Source organism: Stegodyphus dumicola, chromosome 7, assembly GCF_044657685.1.
Source record: "Stegodyphus dumicola isolate Sdum_Otavi_A_Nest chromosome 7, ASM4465768v1".
Lineage (NCBI taxonomy): Eukaryota > Metazoa > Arthropoda > Arachnida > Araneae > Eresidae > Stegodyphus > Stegodyphus dumicola.
In genome coordinates this window covers 29,749,340-29,766,353 of record NC_140774.1, presented here as the reverse complement: position 1 = coordinate 29,766,353, position 17,014 = coordinate 29,749,340, and the positions used below count along the sequence as shown (strand labels likewise).

The window sequence follows — 17,014 nt, the reverse complement described above, 5'->3', positions numbered from 1 at the left end:
CGGAAAATTTTTAAGCATTTTTAAATATTGGAAATTTGTAAAATGACAACACGGCAGTATGTGGTTACATTTTTAATTACCAATTTATACTGTTTGTGTAGGGTGTCATCTACTTCCAATGATAACACCAGTAATAAGATTTAAAAAGAAAAATGAAAAGTAATGTGAAAAAATGAGTCCATAGCATCACATGAAAAGAGCAATTATCACATGAAAAAAAGGTTTTTAGAGTCTCTGGCTAAACTGCATCTTCACTTTCGGTTCACATTTACTCGTCTCTGTCTCAATGGCGGAATCCTCTCACGCGAAGAAGGAAGAATTTAGTTTCGCAGTTTGCGGTGTCATCTAGCTGTTGTTGCGCTTGCTACTCAACTTGCAGAAAAGAGACCGATGATTATATATATGTTTATATGGAAGCAAGCTATTCTCATAGTTGAATTTGTTTCTATTACACAAACTACAGTTATTTACACTTCTCAGACTGATGGATAGTTGAGTATCATGTAACAAAAATAATTTTATGTTAATTGGAAGTTTTTAATAAAAATGTATGCTATTTTAAATTTATGATTTATAATTGGTACACATTTTATGTAGTCATATTTTATTAATAACACTGTATATTTGTAATGCATATTAATAAAACTTATTTTTGTTTTAGCATCCAGCTTTGAGCTACAAAATGCTGTGCTTCGCAGGATTTATCCTGCTTTGCTAGCACTTTGTCTCACACTAGGAGCTACAGTATTTCAAGTTCGTCAATTCTTCCGTCTTTACGAACATATAAAGAATGATAAGTAAGTGTTGTTTTTCTTTCTGTGTATTTTGATTTTTTCCCCTCCTTTTTCTTTTGTAGTTTGTCAGTTTTTAAGCCTTTGTGATAATTTGTAAACCTGTGATAATTAATGGATGTCTAATGGCTGTGTGAGTAAAATCTTTTAAGGAATCAGACAGAATTCTTTGAACTAAAATGTAAAACTTGATGTAATTTGTTAAATATCATTTTAAATACTTCAAATCAATGAAATATTTCCATGTTATAGTTGTTGAATAAAGATAAGAAACATAGATATGTGTAATAATCGATTTGAATTATAATATCTAATTTTTGAAAATATTTTGACTCATAAGAATAAAACATTTAGCATGAGATCTCCATTTGATGAAATATTTTTCATGACATGAATATTGGTTTTGACATTGCCATTGAATTGGAGACAACATAATTATGTAAACTGGAGGCAGAATTTCCAACTTTTTTGCTGAAAAGATGGAAATAGAGCTGCTGCTCAAGGACTGTGCTTAGGAATCATTCATTGTACCTTCTTTAAGTAACTGCTGTAATTTATCTCCAGCCACATACGTAACTGTATGTCGGAGAGCTCTTCATTTAAGTAGCTATGTTTGTCACTCAAAATGTACACAGGAATAATGATTTACAACAACAGAATGTTTTTACCTAATGTTCAGTAGTGTCCTGTACCATCCAGGTGCACCATTTCCTCACATGCATGTTCTATCTCAAAATCTTTTTATTTAGGTACACACATACATTCCATTACAAAATCTGTTTATTAGGTACTCTTAAAAATATCAATAGCTTATATGTTGTATTACTTTACAGTACACTCTCAGATCATTTACAATCTGGATGCTTTAGCAAAGTATCAGTTCTTGGTGCCAACTAAAACCTCGATTATGTGAAATTCTGTTTGTAAAAATTTTTGACAGAATGACTGTCAGAACTGGAAATTCAAAGTTAAAAAGGAGTATTGAAGCATGCTATCCAAAACTGCTGTTGATTCACTTTATGTTCTTGGAATTTAAGCTAAAGATTGGACTATTCTTACATTATAATCAAATTTTTAATATTTTTTTTTTCCAAACCTCAATTTTGCCTATTGCAATTTGACTATATTTGGATTGATTCTTCACTTTTTCCATAAAAACAAAAAAACTTATTCCCAACATACCTATATCATAGCATGTAATTCCATACTATGCATTTAAAATATGAACTAAGTTTGAGGTTTTATCATATCTTATCTTTTAATAAAAAATATATGAAATATAAATTTCAGATTGCACTTCTTGAAAGACTACTTCAAATAGCTAGTTCTTCTTTATATTGTTACAGATAATTTTAAAAAATAGACTGCTTAATATAACTTAAAAGTTGTCAAAGTTATATGATTTAGAATAATTTGCATTTGATATAATATCGGATCACTAAATAGGACAGAATACATGCTGGATTCTGTTGACTAGGACGTTTGACAATAGTCCAATAAATAATTAATACAACAGACAAATAGGACTTACACAAACAGACAAGAGCAAAACTATATTTTGCTGAGTCGGTGCAGTGTATCAAATATTGCAGTGAATGGGTTTATACTAGGGAAAAAGACAAGGAATAATATAGTGTAGGGCTATTGTTTTCTCACTTAAGGGCTGTATGAATTTTAATTACATCATAGAATTTGCAATGCAATGAATCTCGCATGGAGAATTCATTGCATCGCAAATTTTTTTAAGATTCAAGAATTTATCCAAAGTGTCTAGGTATCAGCTAAAAATAATTTCAGTTTTGATGAAACAAGTCTTTTGTTTCCTGCTTTTAAAATGGACATCTAAAGACATTCAGTGTCATAAACAAAATCACTTCAATTTTTTACTGTGACCAAATACTGTTGAAATTTTTAATAATATTTTAACAAACTGAATATATCTTCTTAAATTGAATAATATTTTAACAAACTGAATGCATGATGATAAAACTGTGTAAATAATTGCACAATCATAAAATTATGATAAATTATTTGTATGCTTGTTATTCTTAAATTAAAATACAGATTATTATACATCTTTCCAGAGTTGCCTACTCTCCTGGTTTAAGCAGTAGACTCCCACTTTCGACCGTTCTCTTGCGAACCCGATTTGCAACATATTTCTCCTAATTTTCTCTTATTTTCAAAATTTCTCATGATTTTTATATAGCTTGATTTAATACTTCATTATTCTTACCAAAGGGGGGGAGTCAATTACTCTGGATAATTGCTTAGCACTTGGTGGCGATAATTCACCAGTAATGATAGGCTTGAGCACTGATGTTATAAGCATCTTTTAAAAAAAGAAAAGAAAAAAAAAAAAGGAGGGTTCAGATTTACAAATTATGAGATGCACCTGTCACATCTTAAATTTAGCAACTGAAAAGGGGGCAGCTTCTTTAGCAATAAGTGTAGATGAACACATTGTTGATATTTATTATTAGCTTCAAAGAAGTTCTAAAATGAAGGAAAAATGTAAACAATTCCAACAGCTGCATGATACTGGAACAAGAAAAGTTTTGAAACATGCATGTACATGCTGGGTAACTTTAAACAAATGTTTATTTAGAATCCTTGACCAGTGCAACTCACTTCTTGCATTTTTTAAACATAAGTAAATGATTTTAGAGTTAAGATAAAATGCTGTATTGAAAGTTATAAAACACCTATAGTAAATATTGTGAAGAATGAATATGTATGTTTTTGTCTTCGGAACCTTAAGCTTTTAGCTTTTGTGTACAATTCATGTTGCTATCATTCGATAAACATTTTTCTGCAAAGCACAATTCCATTAATTCTTGTTTTGCAATCATTGTTTTGTCTTCTAATTCTATATACTATGTGTTTATGGTGAAATAGAAAATCAGAGGAAGATTTTGTAATAAGGGCTGCAACTAATAAAGTAGTTGAAGGACTTTCAGAGGAAGACAAAATAAGTTTTATATCCGCTTTAGAAGCTACCTCCACTGAGTACATGATTAAGTACGTGATTCAAAAATTTCCAATCACTGATTTTATATATTAAAGTTGCAGATGTTTCTGCTCTAGCAAATGCATCTTTTTCTGATACAAATTTAAATTCTAAACAAATACATATAAAAGTAAAAAAGTAGAAAAGCAAATTTAAATTCTTTAAAAAAAAAAAAAAAAAGTTAAAAAAGCCAAAATAATTTTAAAATATGCAAACATGTAAAAGATTTAATTCTCGAACTAATCTACTATATCATTTAAATTCAGAAGCATAAGCAAATCAAGTGTAAAATCTATCCATGAAAATAAATCTACTAATTTAATAAATTAAAATTAAATTAAACAATTTTTAAAAAAATGCATATGTGAATGATCGTAGAGTAGGCAGGAGACAGGCTTATCAAGGGGAAGTTGCCTCCAAACCTAACTCTCCAATCATTCAATTCGTGTTTCGTCATTCATGCAGGCAAGGGTATAAGTCAAAACCAAAAGTAATTCCAATAAAGTGGTACTCTTAGAAATTAACATTTAAGAATTAAAGTTCAAAAAGGAAAATACTAATTAAGTCTTTTGAGAAACAAGCAAGTAAAGTCAAGAATTAAACTTTTTCTTAAAAAATGAAATTTTTTAAAAATTAATTTTTTATAAAATAATAAAAAAATCTAGAAACCAATGTATTTTAGAAATTCTTGTCTACAGAAACTTCCCCTACACGAATATGCATATCAATAAAAAGAAACTATAAAAGAACTATACATAATCCATATAAACCAATAAGAAATAAAAAACAAAAAGAAACAAAAAGAACTAATTCACAATTTTTAAAATAAATATATATTTAAAAATAATTTCATATTTAGAAAATGCTTAGATACTACATAAAAAATTTTTTAAAAAAATACTTAAAGCAAGTAAATAGTAAGTTTTAATTCTAACTTACCTACTATATGAGTGTTGGGGTCTGCAAAAGTGTTGTGAAAGAGAAGTAAGTGTGTTCATAGCCAAATTATCAGAATAAAAAATATATGTACTGAAAATTATGATTTTAAAGAAGAAATCATAAAACTAATTAATGTACAAGTTGATAACCAAGTACCACCAAAATTTATTAATTTATATATTAAAAAGGCAGGCCTTGACTTTATAATTTTTTGGCTCTTTTGGATATGATAACAGTACCTTAAACCTTAACTGGAGGGTAATGAAGGATATAAAAGAGTAGAGAAATTATTGTAAATATTTTGTAAATATGTATATTTAATCAATACTGGATTCTTTCCTTTTACTAATAAAGGGCCAACTCTTTTCAAAAGTCTCAATTATAGCCCGAATTGAGTGAAGATTTTAATCTTCTTCTTCTAATTTTCCATACTTTAGCCAGTATTTAGTAAAGTTTTGATATACCAATTAAATCAAGTTCGTTAAATTTTAATATTTTCTTTCATCAAATTCAAGTTTTATTTAACTTCCTAAAGGAATTTTTGAGAAATTTCTGGGAATTTTTAGAGGTTTTTTAAGGACTTCATTTCAAAAGGGGGAAAAAAAAAAAAAAAAAAAATGGGGAAATTTTACTTTAAAACTTTAATATTAAAACATTTCAGTTTTTTTAATTACTTTAATTTTTTGCAATTTTCACACAAAATCTTTCACGTAATTTTTTTAACAATTTTCACAATTTTTCAACAGAACACACATTTCAAATTACAATTTTTTTCACATACCACTTCACTTTAATTTCCTTCAAGAAAACATACATCTCTTGATTGGCTCAGTTACTTAACTCCCTAAATAATTGATATTACTACCTTTAGAATTTTAATTTAATTAAATTAATATTAATATTTACAAAAAAAATTTTTACTATAACAAAGATAGCAGCTTGACACTCAACTTTACCTACATAAGTGCCATCTATATAATTTGAAGAACACACTTACTTCTCTTTCACAACACTTTTGCAAACCCCAACACTCATATAGTAGGTAAGTTAGAATTAAAACTTACTATTTACTTTAAGTATTTTTTTATGTAGTATCTAAGCATTTTTTAAATATGAAATTATTTTTAAATATATATTTATTTTAAAAATTGTGAATTAGTTCTTTTTGTTTCTTTTTGTTTTTTATTTCTTATTGGTTTATATGGATTATGTATAGTTCTTTTATAGTTTCTTTTTATTGATATGCATATTCGTGTAGTTGAAGTTTCTGTAGACAAGAATTTCTAAAATACATTGGTTTCTAGATTGTTTTTTATTTTTTATAAGAAATTTAAATTTTTAAAAAAAGTTACGCGTGCTCGTAAAACCTTTACGACTGCGAATTTGCGTGTGCGCATGCGCATAATATGTTTACGCATGCGCGTTTAATGTATAATGGACGGTATAACCTAAGCTAAAATTATCTAATTCAGTTAATGTTGCACATTGCGTTGTTCATTATTTTTCTAATTGGACCCGGCTTATTATTTTTTGCAGACAGTTAGAGCAATTTAATAAAAGTAAGCTTGAACTTTTGATTATGTCAAATAGAATTTCCGATATATATTTGTAATATGTAAAGGATCTACAAAGCGAAAGTATGTTTCGAAGTTCATTAAACAAAAAGTGGAATTGCTGCAAAAAATGGATAAAGGCATATCCTTTGTTTCTTAACCATTCCGAAATCTGTTTATCAATTTCACGCTGCTCTGCAGGGGGGGTGACATCGCGGCGCGCAATGAACTGGAAGTTGATCTGTCAGCACTATCCTTATCTTCAGGGCAGATGTTTTTATTTTATTTAGCTTATAATTCTTTACTAAATGTAGTATTTCATCTCGATGTATTCCGTCTTCGATATGATTTAAATCAAATTCCTCGTCATTATAAATATCACGAGTACACATCAAATAGTTTTCTGGTTGCAATTTTCTAATTTCGACTGTGCGTAATGTATGCTTTACTTATGCGCGCTGTGAAAGAAATGTTTAATAAAGTAAACAAATAAATATTAAGCTTTTTTTTTTTTTTTTTTTTTGTAAATTTTGATACCCTTTAGATCATAATTGTTCTTTATTTCATAAATTATGGTTTCATATTTTTAATTTTGTAATTTCTGCATGCCATCTTACCAGATTTAAACTGATGATCTACAATCCGGAAAAATCGATAATTCGGAATCGCTGAAGTCCCGACGAGTCCGGATTAACGACTTTTGACTGTATATGTCTTTTTTCTGAATAGCCCATTGAAAGATTTATTGACAGTGATTTATGGTATTTTTTCTTTAATTGAAGAATGCATTTTTGAGAGGCATTATGACTAATGCTGAGTCACAGAGTATTCTTTTGAAAGAAACACTATTCAAATAAATAAAATCTTTTAAAAAATATGTATGAATAAACATGCTTAAGGTACACAGTGCAAATTAATAAATAAATTTTTAAAATAACTATTTCAATAACCATGCAATAAATTCAACCATGCAACTTAAATAATTAAAATGAAAATCTGAGATGAAAACAATATTCTAAATTAACACTTGGGATTAAAATATAAAGTAAAAATATATGCAAGAGAGAAGAAATGAAATTTTTTCTCCACTTGCCCTAGAATGGGTAAATGTAATAGGTTACTGCAAATTGAGAAGTTATCAAGTGAATTATTCTTGGCACAAAGTAAAAAAAAAGGTGCACCAAGCTAAATTTTCAAACTACTCCTCAAATTTCACACTAGATTTTACAAAATTTAGGTTTTCTGATTAATTTGAGTCATAGAATTGGAATTCAGAAAAAATTGGCATGTTATTTCAGAAAAGTCTGATTTTGTACCCAAATATCTGTGTTAAAAAGTGCCATTTTATAAATCTATTATATACAAGTTGTGCTTTCAAGACATGAAAAAGCTGAACTTTGTCAAGTAGAACAGGGCATATAAAAATGTCTGCCCCTTTTTTGGAGTAGGTGTGCATTTGTGTCTGTATTTTATGGCATTTGGCTGTCAGGATATAAATATTGAAACAAATCAGGCTATAATAAAATAAACTTTACTGTTGTTAGCAAGATTTATGATAAAACAGTTAATGTAATAATAAAAGACAATCTTTATGTTACACTTGCCTGCAAGGCAGTGTACTTTTAAAGTCAGATAAAAATATATTTGTTTGAGACTTGGCCATCATTTAAATGAACATTGGAAAAGTTTTTTATTTCTTGCATTGTTCCAAAAAAAACTTTATCATTTGGATTACATTCAAAAATCCTGTTGTTTTTAAATAGACAAATTTTAGTATCTGTTTCCATTGAATAAGAAAACATTGTAATTTCAATTTTAATAGTATTGTTATGAATTTTGTATATGTATATAAATAATTTTAGTGAAATTGTAGTATCTTTTGCATAATGTTACATAAAACGTTTGTAAAATAGCAAAGGTCTGCCGCAAAAGTAAGGTTACAGGGACAGGTCTTATTTAACACTGAGGTAAATGGCTATCTTGCTAAATTAGCATAGGTTTTGGCTCTAACGTGTATCACCAAATTGGGGAGAAATTGCCAAAAGTCATCAAACTTGATGACATTTAGGTCTGATCCCTGTATAACTAACTAGTACTGTATAATATGTTTCTGCCTCCTTCATGGCATGCCTTCGTGGTGTAAATGGTCAGCACGCTTGGCATGTATTCGAGAGGTCCGAGGTTTGAGTCCCAGCAAGGGTATTGCTCATTTTTCATATCTCCTGCTTCAAAATAACCTAATGTCTTTACAGCTGTAATTAAATAACCAAATATCCACATATGTAATATCCCCTCAGCCTTTTTATCACTGTTTTAAAAACAGTCCCAAGGTGACTATAGTTTAAAAGAAAGACTTTACCACTGAGTTGGGTTTAATGACCACACCTTGTTACCTTCACTGGGTTTTCACTGGTTCACAAGCCTCCAAATTGACTCATTGTAGTGCAAAATTGTGCATCACTTCAAACTATTCCTGGAGATCTTGAATTTACACCTCAAGCAATGAATGTGCATCTAGAGGCAACTAAAGAAGAGAGCACAAGGGAGATAAAGGTCACGACCTAAGAGTGTCTGGGATGGGCAATAGCCAGTAATCTCATGGACAGAACTGCGATAGGCCAGTAAGAAGAGAGGTAACTTCTGGTCCTGTTGGTTTCTGGAAACCATCAGCGAGAGGTTATTAAGGATGGTTCAATTAAACCTCTCTACCATACCATCTGACTGAAGATATAAAGGTGTCTTCTTAGTTTTATCAATGTCTAGTAGCTTGCAGAGTTCTTTGATTACAGCCAAGATAAAATTCCTTCCTTGATTAGAATGTAGCTGAAGAGACACTCCAAACCTTGAAAGCCAGTTCTGTATGATGTAAAGGTATCTTCTTAGTTTTATCGATGTCTAGTAGCTTGCAGAGTTCTTTGATTACAGCTAAGATAAAATTCCTTCCTTAATTGGAATATAGCTGAAGAGACACTCCAAACCTGGAAAGCCAGTTCTGTATCATTACCTCTGCTACTGTGACAGCCTCTTGATCAGAGATAGGATAAACTACAGGCTACTTTGTGAAGTAATCAAAGACAATGTGAATGTATTTGTTGCCATCAGCAGCTTGTGACAGACATCTCAGAATGTCAGATGCCATGCATTTAAAAGGAACTACATTGTAACATTACAGCTTCCCTTGGCTGCATTTCTCTGGTCCTTTCTGGCCCTCGGAGGCATCATGAGATTGGCACCACTTTCGCACATCAGCTCTTGTATTATTTTGAGTCTCTGTGGTGCAGTGGCTAGCACATCCTGCAGCAGCACCTCAAGTCCAGGGTTCGATCCCCGGACTGGAGAAGGTCGACTCAGCCTTTCATCCGATGATTTCCATCCCTTGGATCGATAAAATGAGTACCAAGTTCGCTTGGGAACTAAACACTAGGGGTCCTGCGACAAGCTGACCACTTGTTCAGGGCATGTGCTTATGCAGCCCGGTGCTTACGGTAAAGAAAGTAGATTTCGGGGCACTGCTGGCCTTGGCCCACTAGGGCTGTTGTGCCACTGAGTTTAGTTCTTGTATTATTTCAGAAGTAACGTTCTAGAACTCTATGCTCTTCATAATTCTAAAGTGGCCTCCCATCGGATTGATATGTAATTCTTTAAGGACATTCGGGATCCGGGATCTTGGATGTACTAGCTGCCATAGGAATAACTTTCTGTCATCCAATTCGAACTTATATTACAAGATGCTGTTTCAAATACGGGGCGAGTTCCAGATGCAGAATATTGTTTCGTCTTAAGACTATAGATCAGTATGTCCTCGAAGTAAGTTTCCTGTTTAAAGATTCTATTACTTTTAGCATGCGTTTAATTTCACTGTCTTCCAACCAGTCTTTCCTGACTCCTTGATCTTCATGGATCTGGGTCAGATGATGTTGAAGTTGTAATTTGACATATGACGAAATTAACTAGCTCGTATTTCACTTCAACACTGGAACACTATTGGAAGCTTTTCATTAAGGGTCTTCTGGTCAGGGTGCCGGCATTTTTGTGTGGCATTTCTCTTTTGAGAATAGATAGAGATGTCACATTGCTTGAGTCTCCTTCTATCTGGCCTACTGGATTCTTGAAATTTAAGAACTAGGACAACAGTGGATGATCTGTGTGCACCAGGACGTTTTTCTGCTCAAGAATAAATAGTTTGTTCAGGTGAGGATACTTCAGGACTGTCGCAGATGTTAAAGCTTCCTTCTCATTGTTAAACGCATCTTTACATTCTTTTTTCCACAAGAAATTTAGCGTGCTGTTTGTCAGTTTGTAAGGGATTTTATGTTAGGTTATGTTATGGTATATGTTAAATTTGTTTTATGTTAGGCTTTCCAAAGACACAGACTCTGGAAGACTGTGGGTTTGTTTAATGCAGGTCACTGAAGTATATGCTACAGCCATTTCACCTTTCCAAATAACATGCGTTTTATCGCTTATATTGTCAACTCTTACCAGCTCTTCAGTAAGTCGATGAGTGTTGAGGCTACTAGTACTCCTTTCAGGGTGTTACAGTTTCTTAGGATATTCCAGTATGCAAATTTCTATTTCAGCTGTGCTTCCAGGTAGTAAAAATTCTATTCTTTCTTGTATAGTGATATCATTTTTAGCTGTTATTTGGTAGACGGATTTAACATTCATGTTTAGTTTGGAACAGGGTTATGTCCTCACAGGCAGAAACTGTTCATTATTTTTAAAATACAAGGAAAAATTATATTTCCACTGAAAGTGTAAGCTGAGTATGCAAGAGTCTGTTATATTAGCTACATATGCTGTGTGATGGTAGGTGGTACTCCCAAACGTGATATTAACATCTAACTTTCCATCCTTTTTGATTTTATCAACGGACACAGTCTGGAGGGTACTGCAGGTCACCATCCACATAAGATTACTTTCCAGCTGTTAAGTACACTGCTTTTAGATAATGGTGACACTGGCTTCTGTATCGATGGTCATATTGCAAAGAACTCTATTTATGTCCAGTGATAAAGAATGAGAACCTCTAGCCTGCGAGATGGCCACTAATTTGTTTCCCTCCATCTTGCTGGGAGGTAGTCTTATTTTCCATGGCTTGGTATGTTCTGTAGTTTCTACATATGTGGCCTTCAGCATCGCAGTTACAGTCAGTTTCCTCTCACTTATTTTCCACTTCAGGATAATAACCTGCCTGGTTAAGTCATCTAGACGAGCAGTCATTTAATCCACGAGCTCCTGGACTAGAGCAGCTCTGATCGGGTGGCTATCTCTGCAATGTGCTTACTGGGAAGTGGATGCTGTCTCCAATCTTGTATAGTTTTCCTCCGGCAGCAGAGAAATCTGTAGTACCTTCTATTTCTCGAAATTACTGGAAGTCATATGAGGGCTGGATACGGTTATTGTTGCGTTTAGAGATTGCAGTTATTCATTTACTTTACCAAGTTACATGGTGACTGCGCAAAATATTGCCAAGATTGTAGACTTTTGTCTTTTGTTTGGAGACAAAAATTTGTTGCCAAAACCATTGCCAATTTGACGATATCTCAACAATTTATTGAGATAGCCGTTTACTCAATGTTAAATAGACTTGTCTCTGTAATCTTATTTTTTACTCTGTAATCTTATTTTTTAATCATCTCTTTGAAGTATTTCATGTTACATTATACAAAAGAATATAACAGTTTCACTTTTTTTTTTTTTTTTTTTTTTTTTTTTTTTTTTTTTTTTTTTTCCAGTCTCATTTGTACAGAATTTATAACAATATTATGATGTATGCTGTGTTGATTTTTTGGTTTATATGATTTTATGTTCTTCGTGGGCAATTTTTGCTAGAGCTCAGACAAATCTCCCATTGAAAAAAAATCCTCTTTTCCCATGTTTAGAATTAAGAACCCATGTGTAATGCTGTTGTAGCTTCGTTCTTATGATAAGTTGCATGGGTATGAGTCTTTTTAATTATTACTAACCCAAAAGCGCTGTCTCAAAATAAGATTTTGCATTGTTTCACTGTTCATTTGAGTCTGTTGCCATTTGGAAAAATGTAAGATGTAATTCTTTTTCTTTCATATTTAATCAGTCTGTTATTAATTAACAAACTAAACTGTTTAAAATAAATAAATGCAATTTTTAATAATCTGATTGATTTAAATGAAATTGCATTTATATCATATCTAAATGCAATTTCATTAATTAAATATTTTTATAGAATTACATTATGTGCCCCCCTTACGCCTGAGTCCTATTAAGAATCTGTCAGACTTTATAAACAAAGTGGGTGACACGAACAAATAGAGCTAGGAAGCATTGGATTTGATGCATTTGGCACAAAATGTATTTAGCTGGGTGTCTGATATACGAACAAACTCAACCTGAAGTAGAAGATGGCCTTTTTTAAATTTACAAAAGGTGTATTATGTTCCCATGTTAGTCTAAATGCATATTCATCTAATTTCCTGTAAAATGTTTCACTATTCCACCTGGACCATGTCTATTGATAATACCAACTGATAAACCATATTAAACTTTAAAAGTGCCCTTTTGGGAAGGGGGTCATTAAAATCTGTACCCTTTCAGGTTTTTTTTAAATTTTGATTTGTATTAATTTTTTTTTTTAACTTTATTTTTAGATACTTAGTTGGAAAAAGACTTGTAAATTATGAGCACCGAAGGCTTGCCAATGTTACAACTCCAGTCACAGATGAAGATACTGTAGCATCATGAGAGTGTAATATAAACATCTTAAAGAACTGTATAATTAAAAAAGAAGTTTTAAGAATAAATGTTGATACCTTTTTGATTGTAAATATGAAACTTGTTAGGGTATACCAAAGGATTGAAACAAGGATGAAGATGAGGAAAAAATTACTTCACTAAGCAAAAGCATTTTAGTGATATTTGCTTGTTAGTTACTGAGAAATGAGAGAGTCATCCCCGTAGAAAATTTGCTTGCATTATCAATGCCTTGATCTGGATTTGCTTTCAAATGTCACTTGGATTTGTATCTACTTGGTGCAGTTTTTTTTTTTTCTTTTCTTATATTAATTCAACAATTCACTTGAAATTTTAAGAATGAATTGTCATTTTGTGGTAGATACTGTTGTTCTAAGATTATTGTATTGAAAATAAGTGGCTAAATACCTATATCCCAAGTGTTCAATTAGCTTGAATGATGTTTATGTATTTCTGTATGTGAATAAGTTGTGATTTTTATGATTCAAGTCATGTGTGGATTTTTATGTAAGAAAGTAATTTTTAATTCCCTTGACTGTGATGCTGAATCAATGCCTATCCAATGTAATCGTTTATATGATGCATGTTTAAATACTTTGCACTTGATCTCCAAATCCTTAATAATTACAGTAATTCTTGTGTTTCCAAGTTTATATTCCTTTTTGCATGTTCCAGTATATATCATTTTCCAGTATGTTTTCTTAATTAATTTATAGTACTGCAACAAAGAAGGATGTATCAGTTAGTCATGGTTAATCATCTAGATGTTTGGATGGAGAGTCAGTTATGTAAAAAAAAGTATATGTGTAATTATTTATTTAATATATAAAAGCAGTTTTATAATAATTTAATTTTAAATGTGAATCAAAATGAGCAAATCATGGAAATAGAAGGAAATGATAATTTTCTGTATTGTGAGAATTTTAACTTAACAGTGATTGCTAATAGATAGACTCTGCTTTTTTTAGTATCATTGTCAACATGTTATATGTTTCATATTTTTTGCTTTTCCTCACATCCATAGGCTTTGACTTATTTTTAATTTCCAGTTTTTAATTTTATCACTTATAACTTGTTTTGAATTTCTTTTCCTGTAATAAGGATATTTGCTGAAGTTTGTCACCACTGTAACATAGGTTTTATTTGCAGCTGTATTCATTTAAAATATCGTATATTTCTTTGAAGGTCAAAATAACTTACTGTTTGTAATAATAAAAAAATTATGTACTTCATAATTCTATTGGAGTATATCTCTGAAAAAGTGTGGAATTATCAGTATTTACCGGTGTGTGATTTATTTATATTTATCCACTTAGGGTTTTTTAATGTCTCTTAGAAAGTATATTAAATGTGTGTTGATTCATTTATGTGTTTCTGAAGAAAGTAATGTTGTGTAACCTTTCTACTGCAATATTTAATGTTTGTTTTAACTTTGTGAGAAAAATTCAATGTAAGAAAAGTGCTGGATTATGCAGCAAGTATCACATCAAATATTAAGTTGCATATTAACTAGCTTTCACTGGATTTTTTTAGATCTGTCATTGCAGTATATCTCAGTGTTAAACCTAAATATATTTTTCATAAGTGCTTTACTTGAGAATTGGAGAAAGAGCATCGTTTCTTCTGGCTTTCATGATGTCTTGAGTTTAAGGGCAGATGTATTGTCATATTTCATTATTATGCCTTTCTAGAATCTTTAAAATTTTATGGGATACACCTTGTTATTATTAAAACCCTTTGAAACTACATATAGATGTCTGTATGCTTATTTGTGATTTTATTGTTGTAAAATGGCCATTTCCAAGTAATTAATGGCTTGAGTTTTTATTTTTTATTTGCAATTTGTTCCATATTGTTCTAAACTGAACTGTAAGATAAATTCATGTATTACATCTTCCCCTCCCTTTATCAGGCCCATATTTAAATTTAAAATAAATAAAAAGAAAATGTATTTATTTAATAATTACCACAAGTGTACAGAACACCATGAAATATAAAGTTTAAAATCAATACTCAATCGAACAATAAAAAAAGTTTATCTTTCTTTTTAGGACTTGATATTTTGAGGTGGACTAGTCATAATGCTGCTCAAATCTGTAACAATCTTCTGTATAAAGTTTTAAAAATCATTCAATGATCAACTTTCTTGTTTCTAAACTGTATATTGTTGCTCAAATCCTGGCTGACTGTTAAATTAGTCAAAATAAATTTCAAAAAAAGAAATTCAACCCTTTTGACCCAATTGTTATATTTATATAGCAGAGAACAGGCTGGTTATTATATTGTTTAATATCAGTTGTTAACAATATAATAATAAGTTTAATTGTTGCCAGCCTGTTTTTCTTAATACTTCTGATACACTGTAAACTTAAAATTCTGTGTAAAGCTAGGATTTTTTTTATGTCTCTTAAACAGATTCATAGTATGAGTTATAGGTGCTCATCTGAGTCAAAACATGAAAACTCTAATTTTTTTCGTTCTTTATATGCCTTGACATTTGTAAATAAAGTGATTTTTTGTTTGGGCATTTTAAATTGTTTTAAAATCTTAATTTTGATAGTTTATTATCTTTATGAACTTGGATTATTGTAATTCTTCTGTTTCACATCCTTATTGCTTATGTATATTTATTAAAATTATTTAACAAAAAACACATTTTTAGGGGGAAGGAAGCATCATTTCTAGCACTGATTTTTCTGTGTATGTCTTGTATTTAAAATTTGAAAGAGGAAGTGGATTTTTGTTGATGAGCTTTTTAGTGCATCTGATATCAATTACATGCTATAGATTAAAATAGTTATTTTGTCTCCTAATAAAAAAAGTAGTGCATCCTTTTTTTATAAGACACTATATTTACTGAAATGGTTATTATCCCTGTATATGCTGAACACATCTGCATGTTCTGAAATAATTAATTTCCAGCTTGCAACCTGTGCTCTTTATTGTAGTTGTATTGTTGTTTTACTGGATGGTTGAATAACACTATTATGTTGTCACACAGTTAGTTGTAAATTTCAGCATTCAATTACTTTTCTTATTCTTTACTTTTAAATACTTTGTTTAAGAATTTCTTGGATAGAATGTTTATAATTGTAATGTCTATTTACTAAAGGTATCTTTATGCAATTTAAGTTTCCCAGTTGGTTTTTATAAGCTTTAGTTACAAATGTAAATAATTATTCTGTATCAGCTATTTGCTTGATGTTTCAAATGATGTAGTTTATTTCAAGCCAGAAGCACAAATTAGTGCTTATAATTTATTTCTGTTGAACGTGTGCAATATGTTTGAGTAACATTCTGTTGCATAACATGTGTATATTTAGTAAATAAAGTGCTGAGTTTTATTTGAATTTTGAGTACTGAGTTTGAAATGTTTATCTGGAAGTTATTTTTCTTCACTTAAAAACACTGTGTTGGTATGTATTCTGTTTTGGAATTTATATACATCTGAATTACTTCATCTTAAATCTCAAAAAGAAGAGGTTTTTTTTTTTTTTTACCCCAAAGGAGTGTTAGGTGAAAAGGGTTATTAGTCTTAAAACGCCATTTTGCATTGAATCATTAAAAATGGTGAATCACTTTTCAGATTGTTGCACCAAATATTATTGCCCTGTATTATATGTAAAGAAATTAAATAGTGAAAAATCTGCACGAAGGTATGTATTTTTCTTACATTGTGAAAAAAGCAGCAGTATTAGAGCTATGAAATTTTGAATTGCATAATCCTCCAGCCAGATATGGGTACCTTGAATTTTGCGTTTGTTTTATTATCTATTTTAGATTTTGTAAAATTTTTGTTTACAAATTCTGCGATTTCAAAGTGACTGTGGCAATTTGTATGGAATAAAACATTTTTATCTCCAGTGTGCAAGACAGTTTATACGAAATTCTAAAGATATTCTTTTTTCAAATATTTTTAGCCCAAAGGGGCATTAGCCAAAATGCTCTCGCAATGTGCATGTAAATGAAAAATCTGAAAGCTTTCAATT

General features: G+C 30.6%; 1 protein-coding gene across 2 annotated transcripts in view; it reads left to right on the top strand.

Moving 5' to 3' along the window:
- The window catches only part of LOC118183816 (E3 ubiquitin-protein ligase MARCHF6), a 124,047-nt gene extending 107,672 nt beyond the window's left edge, over window positions 1-16,375 (top strand). For both annotated transcript variants that reach the window (XM_035353423.2, XM_035353422.2), the window contains exons 22-23: window positions 662-797; window positions 12,923-16,375. In XM_035353423.2, coding sequence (XP_035209314.2) covers window positions 662-797; window positions 12,923-13,016 — 230 coding nt within the window. In that variant the 3' untranslated portion in view covers window positions 13,017-16,375. The remainder of the gene's footprint in view (window positions 1-661; window positions 798-12,922) is intronic.
- Window positions 16,376-17,014: the final 639 nt, after the last annotated feature.